This window comes from Myotis lucifugus, unplaced genomic scaffold (genome assembly GCF_000147115.1).
Source record: "Myotis lucifugus unplaced genomic scaffold, Myoluc2.0 scaffold_107, whole genome shotgun sequence".
Lineage (NCBI taxonomy): Eukaryota > Metazoa > Chordata > Mammalia > Chiroptera > Vespertilionidae > Myotis > Myotis lucifugus.
This window is the reverse complement of record NW_005871155.1, coordinates 1781608-1788968: the sequence shown is the minus strand read 5'-3', so window position 1 is coordinate 1788968 and position 7361 is coordinate 1781608. Positions and strand designations below refer to the sequence as shown.

The following is a 7361-nucleotide window of genomic DNA, read 5'->3' as shown; positions in this document are numbered from 1 at the left end:
GGGCTTTAATATCTTTGTCTCCTTTGTGATAACCTGGGTTGGAAGTTATTTTTTCAACTTTTCTTTTTTATTTGATATTTAGAGAGCAAGGGGGAGAGAGAGAAAAAGAGAGAAACGCCGAACCGGTTTGGCTCAGTGGATAGAGCGTCAGCCTGCGTACTCAAGGGTCCCAGGTTCGATTCCGGTCAAGGGCATATACCTTGGTTGCGGGCACATCCCTACTGGGGGCTGTGCAGGAGGCAGCTGATCGATCTCTCTCATCGATGTTTCTAACTCTCTATCTCTCTCCCTTCTTCTCTGTAAAAATTCAATAAAATATATTTAAAAAAAAAAAAAAAGAGAGAGAAACATCACTGGTTGCCTCCTGCACATGCCTTGACCATAAATCGAACCTCCACCTTTTGGTGCATGGGATGATGTTCCAACTAACTGAGCCACACCAGCCATGGCTTTTCAACTTTTTAAAGATATGGTTAACAGTCAGTTTTGTCTTAGAATTTAGACCCTGAAAAATGACTCACCGACTCATGGGAAGTGAGGTATAGTTCTTGAAAAATCGAGAGCCTGTGTGCGTAGAAGCTTCTAACAGTATCGCACTGTTTGAAGAGAGGATCATTTATGGTGTTAATGTTTCTATTCTAGGGTAAAAGACTTGTTCAGTTTTGAAATCCCGGAGCATCATGTTATTGTTACAGCATCAAGTGATGGTTTCATCAAAATGTGGAAGCTTGCACAGGATAAGGTCAGTGCACACTGTAAATGCACTTTAATGCAAGTCTTACTATCAGTGTTGCCTGGCATTAAATGAGATAGAATTTTTCCTTAAGGGTCATAGAGATCTTTAAGTGAGCTTTCTAAATCTCTTCCAGGCGTGGGTGATATTCATGATTTTAAAGTTAGGGTTCCACAGAGCTGCCACGGGGAGGGCAATGGTGAGTCTGAGCTGACAGGATCCCAGAACTCCTGCTTTTTCAAAGAAGTGCTGCTTTCCTCTTTTTTGTATATTGATTTTTCTTTGTAAAATTTTATTAGATGAAATACTGCCATTACTGGGGGTGGGGGTGGGGGGGCAGCAGGAAATTTCTGATTAATGATGGAACCAATCAACAGTAGTTTTGTGGGGGTTTTTTTATATATTTTTTATTGACATCAATGATGAGAGAGAATCATTGATCGGCTGCCTCCTGCACGCCCCCCACTGGGGATAGAGCCCACAGCTGGGCATGTGCCCTTGACCAGAATCGAACCTGAAACCCTTCAATCCATAGACTGATGATCTATCCACTGAGCCAAACCAGCTAGGGCCCAATAGTAGTTTTGAATCAGATACTTGGAAAATTAAACTCCCTTCAATGTTCTCCCTCTCATAGACAGTCTTGGTTTATTATTCTGTGAATATGGCTTTTTAAATGCCTACTTGGTACAAGTTATTTGTTAAAACCTAGAAATGAACAAGACATGGTTCTGGCCCATTCCTCGGTGAACTTAGAGTTTCTGAGTAGTCACAATTGGCTCTGGGAAGGCATAGTCAAGCCAGTCATGAATCCAGATAATAGATTCCTTCTAAACAACATATTTTATTCTCAAGAAAATACAATGTTTTAAGTTAAGGAGTTGATTATGGAAAAAGAAAACTATTTAAAATTCCCCTATGTTACGAATTTTTCTTGCTTGTTTCAGAAAGTTCCCCCATCTTTACTTTGTGAAGTAAATACTAACGCCAGGCTGACGTGCCTTGGAGTGTGGCTAGACAGCGTGACAGACATGAAAGAAAGCCTTCCTCCCGCTGCAGAGCCTTCTGCTGGTAAGTGAAATTGTTCATTTTTTTAAAATGGATAATCTGTTACCTTTTGAATGATTGAAGTGAAGGAGATCCAGATAACTTCACTTTATTGTCAGCCTGTGATTTTTCCGAAAGGGGCTAAACAATCTTAAATGCACTGTCTCTTGTGTTTTAGTAAGTAAAGAACAACCCAAAGGCAGCAAAAAGGAATCGGGTGATGCGGTGCAGGAAGAAGCAAGGCAGTCAAAACCTAACACGAAGGAACGTGGTTTAACTGGTGTCAGTGAGAAGCCAACCAAAGGAAGTAGCCTGGTGGCAGCCAAAAAGAGGAAAGTGGGAGAAATCTTGGAAAAGAAGAGAAAAAAGAAGAAAATAAGAGTAATGCAGTGAATCCCAAGTTTCTCCTGAGAGAAAAACTTTTTAGATGAACTCGTTCTTTTCATATGTACCTAGTCCCACCCCTCCCCCCCTCTTGTAAAAACTAGGAATTTCCTCTTTGGAGAAAATGTACAGCTCTAAAAAAAAATCACTAAAACTCAGCTTTTTGTTGTTTTTTAAAGTGTGCCAAAACATTTTCATAGGAAATATATATCATGATATATATTATGTTAATGTGGAATATAATTTTTACTTTTGTGCAAAGCAAATAAAGATCTTTCTCAAAATAATGTAGTTTAAAAGAACACAAAATCTTGACCGCATTCTTTACCAGAGTTAGGTAAGAGAGTTGTTTTTTAGATTGCTCACTTAAATTGGAGGAGATTACTAGATATTTTGAAGACACATTAATAGGGGATCTCTATGTTTTAATTAGTAGGGCAGTTGTGAAACACCAGAGGAATCCCTCCTGATTTGGCAAATTAAGATATCAGACACTTGGACCCTGGAAATGCCATTCCATAGGAGGAAATCATCTAGGAAGTGAGCCAGTTGGGTGTCTGACATTTCAGTCTACCTCTGTTAACTTATTTTAGGCCTATAAACAGGAATATAGATTAGGTTTTTTGTTTTTAAGACTTTAAGAGCAGTTTTAGGGTTATTCTATTGAGGAAGGTATAGATATTTCCCAATACCCCTGCCTACACACATGCATAGCCCCCACCATTATCAGCGTATATTTTTACCAAGGATTAATCTATGTAGACACATCATAATCAAGTTTTAACTTGGGGATCACTCTTGGTGTACATTCTGTGGGCTTAGACAAATATATAATAGCATATCAAAATTTACAAAGTATTTCACTGCCCTAAAACAACTGTTCTGCCTAGTCATCTATCACCTCTGATCACTGATATTTTATGTCTCCATAGTTTTGCCTTTTCCATATGTCATAGTTAGAATCATACAGTATTGTAGCCTTTTCAGATTGGCTTCTTCCATCTATATATATAAAAGCCTAAGTGACCATTTGACTGGTCACTATGTCATGCACTGACCACCAGGGGGCAGATGCTCAATGCAGGAGTTGCCCCCTGGTGGTCAGTGCGCTCCCACATGGGGAGTGCCGCTCAGCTGACTGATGGACACCAGACACTGGGCTCACAGCTGGCGAGAGCAGCTGCAGGTGGCACAAGCCTCTCCCGTGGACACTCTCCCGCACGCCCCTCCCCCATCCAGACCAGGAGCAGGACAGACATCTGGACTGACTGGGCATGAGCCCGCGGACACTTCTCGGTCATAGGTGTGCCAGTATCGCCCTAGGACGTGTGTGCAGAGACTGCAACGGAGGGGCAGCAGGTGCGCAGAGATGGCAGCGAGCCAACCGAGTGATAGTGGTGGCGGCAGTAGGCGCAGCGGGGCCGGATGAGCGGGAGGGGCATGGCACCTGGTCTCAGGCTCCTTCTTGGCCACCTGCCGCTTCACGTACTACTATATCCCTCTGGGGATGTTGGACTGCTGGTCTTGGCCCAATCCCCGCAGGCCACACCGAGGGACCCCACCAGTGCAAGAATCTGCACCAGGCCTCTAGTTTAGTAATGTGCATGTAAGCTTCCTCCATATATTTTTATTGCTTGATAGCACATCTCTTTTTAGTGCTTAATAATAATACACTGTCTTTACATGCCAGTTTACCATTAACCTACTGGAAGACATCTGGATTGCTTTCAAGTGTTGACGATTATGAATAAAGTTGCTAAAGCATTCGTGTGCAGGTTTTTGGGTGGACGTGAGTTTTCATCTACTTTGGGGAAATAGTAAGGAATGTTTTTGCTGGACCATATTGTAAGAATATGTTAAGTTTTTGTAAGAAACTGCCAAACCATCTTCCAAAGCGCTGTACCATTTTTTATTCCCACCAGCAATGTGAGAGTGATTGTCGCTCCACATCCTCACCAGTGTTAGGTGTTGTCAGTGTTCCAGATTTTGGGCCAATCAGTGAGTAGTAATGGTATCTCATTGTTTAATTTGCACTTTCATGATCTCAGTGAACTTTGTGCAATAATTTCCACACGTTCGTGTGAGTTAGGAGGTTTCCAGCTCCTCTGACCGTTTCTTTGGCCCATTTTTTAATGTGATTGTTTTCTTACTGAATTTTAAACGTTCTTTGTATATATAGGATAATGATCCTTTATCAGATGTGCCTTGAAGCTATTTTTCCCTGTCTGTGGCTTGCCTTGAGAGCAGAAGTTTTTAGCTTTAATAAGCTGCAGCTTATTTCTCTCATGGATTATATCTTTGTGAATCCAACAAGAAAGGCTTCACCTTACCCAAGGTCATCTAGGTTTTCTCCTATGTTACCCTCTAAAAGTTTTATAGTTTTGCATTTACATTGAAACCTAAAATCCATTTTGAGTTAATTTTTGTGAAAGATTTAAGGTTTGAGTATGGATATATTTTTTGCCTGTTTCTTTCACCATTTGTCACAAAGAGATTCTTTGCTTCATTGCGTTGCCGTTGTCAATGATCAGTTGACTATATTTGTGGTGTTCTATTTATTGCTCCACTGATCTGTCTATTCTTTTGCCAAAACTACACTATCTTGATTACTATAGCTTTATAGTAAGTCTTGACGTGAGGTAGCATCAGTTCTTCAACTTTGTTCTCCACTGTTATGTTTGCTATTCTGGGACTTTTGCCTCTCCATATAAACTTTACAGTCAGATTGTCACTATACATAAAATAACTTGGGATTTATTTTTTTTTTTGTTCATCCTTACCCAAGTATATTTTGTCCATTGATTTTTAGATTGAGTGCAAGGGAGGGAGGGAAGGAGAGAGAAAAACATTGATGTGAGAGAGACACATTGGTTACCTCCCACATGCACCTGACTGGGGCCAGGGATCCAACCTGCAACCCAGGTACATGCCCTTGAGTGGGAATCAAACCCATCACCCTTTGGTATGCAGGCCAGTGCTCTAACTGGAAGCCACACCAGCCAGGGCTAATTTAGGATTTTGATTGGGATTGCATTGAATCTATAGGTCAATTTGGGAAGAACTGACATCTTGACAATATCGAGTCTTCCTATCCATGAATGTAGACTATCTCTCCTTTTATTTGGTTCTTTTATTTCATTCATCAGAGTTTTTTAGTTTCCTTGTATAGGTTTTGACAAATTTTGTTAAGATACCTAAGTATTTTATTGGGGGGGTGCTAATATAAATGGTATTATGTTTATAATATCAAATTCCACTTGTTGACTGCTTATCAACCTTGTATTCTGCAACCTTGCTGTAATCACTTAGCTTCAGTTTTTATGTCCACTCTTTCGATTATGTCATCGGTGAACAAAGACAGTTTTGTCTTCCCAATGTGTATACCTTTTATTTCCTTGCCTTGCCTTTTTGCATTAGCAGGGAATCCTTGAAAAGAAGTAGTGGATTTGGTTCTTTTTAAAATTCAACTTTTTATTCTGAGATCATTGTAGATTCACATGCAGTTGTAAGAAATAATACATAGAAATCCCGTGTACCCTTTACCCAGTTACCCTCAATGGCAACATCTTAGAAATTACAGTGAAATACTGTATCTGGGATGTAGGAAATGATACAATTAAGATGCAGAACATTCTATCATCACAAGGCTCCCTCACGTGGCCCTCCTATGGCTGCTTCCCTCCTGTACTCTTACAGCTACCCCCACCTCCTCCTCAACTCTTGGCAACTGCTCATTTGTTCTTCATCTGACAAAATTATAATACATGGGATTAAACATTTTTGGGAGGTGAATTTTTTCACTCAGCATAATTCTAGAGGATTGATTCAGGTTATTGCATATTCTATGTTATGGTATGGATGTTATATATTAACCATCTGTTGAAGGACATCTGGTTGTTTCCAGTTTTTAGAAATGGTGAATAAAGCCACTATTCAAATTCCTGTGTAGGTTTGGGAGAGCTTTGCTGCTGGGAAGGGTCTCCTCTGAAGGGTCTCCACTGACTGGTGGAGAGGGGACTTATTATCAGCCAGTGGGGATGAGAGAATGAGCTCCCTACTTGGTCTTTTCTGACACCACCCAGCAGGAGTGTTGGACACATTACAGCCTCTTGAGAGAAAGTCAAGGCTCCCTCTCCAGTGGTTCTCAACCTTCTGGCCCTTTAAATACAGTTCCTCAAGTTGTGACCCAACCATAAAATTATTTTCGTTGCTACTTCATAACTGTAATGTTGCTACTGTTATGAATCGTAATGTAAATATCTGATATGCAGGATGGTCTTAGGCGACCCCTGTGAAAGGGTCGTTCGACCGCCAAAGGGGTCGCGACCCACAGGTTGAGAACCGCTGCTCTAGGCCTTTGTTGACATGAATTGGAGGGGGCTGGAGTTTTTTTCCTGGGTGTTTGGCTGGACCGGTTATTGTCTAAAAATGTTCTGTCTTGCAAGGCTGCCCCTTCTGTGGTTCTGTGCCTAGAAAGAGCTGGATTTTGTTGCAGCTTTTTTTTTTTTTCTCTGCATTGTTGGCATTTTCAGGCTGCCAGTTTCTTCAGCTGAGACAATTTAGGGAATTCACTATCATGTTGTTCCTCTAGTTCTGAGTCATTAGTCAGTTTGCTTTCTCTCAGCCTTTCTGAAACTTATATGTGATCTATATTTGATATCCATCATTTCTGGGTGTCCTCACAAAAAATAAAGGAAATTATGTCTACTCTATCTTCCCAGAAATGGACATACCCCAAAGAGAGTTTTTAGATTGAAAATGGATACAAATAATTTCCATTATGCCATTCTCTCTGGAATAATAATGTGGGATTAGCTTATTATAAAGAAGTTACTTGATGAAGCTTCCATATATTTAATTCCAGTGTCTAGGCAGGAAATGTACATTATTAGGACTGAGTATAATGCTAACATTCCCATCAGCTGTTGAACATTATTGGTGGGGCATGCTTCGTTTCCACCAAAGGCTGTGTTTCTCAGGGTGGAATTGCAACACTGAAACTGTTTTGTGGGACCAGAAGCTGGATCAGTGGTTGGAGCAAAGCTATCTCACCGAAGAGGGCTGAACTGCAACACGGGGGCCAGGGCCACCTCACCCCAGGGCTGCCTCCACCTCTTTCCTGGTGCAGAGAAATGAGATGCACCTTCTATCAGATTTGTTTATTTAAGAGATCTTTTGGTTCCAGGTTTCCAGAATC

General features: G+C 41.0%; 1 protein-coding gene across 4 annotated transcripts in view; it reads left to right on the top strand.

Annotated features, from left to right (window-relative positions):
• PAK1IP1 (PAK1 interacting protein 1) overlaps positions 1-2463 on the top strand; it is a 12138-nt gene extending 9675 nt beyond the window's left edge. For 3 of the 4 annotated variants that reach the window (XM_006092929.3, XM_014459351.2, XM_023757392.1), the window contains exons 8-10: positions 643-742; positions 1681-1804; positions 1959-2463. In XM_006092929.3, coding sequence (XP_006092991.1) covers positions 643-742; positions 1681-1804; positions 1959-2173 — 439 coding nt within the window. In that variant the 3' untranslated portion in view covers positions 2174-2463. The remainder of the gene's footprint in view (positions 1-642; positions 743-1680; positions 1805-1958) is intronic. The other variant, XM_023757391.1, reaches the window with a different exon arrangement.
• Positions 2464-7361: the final 4898 nt, after the last annotated feature.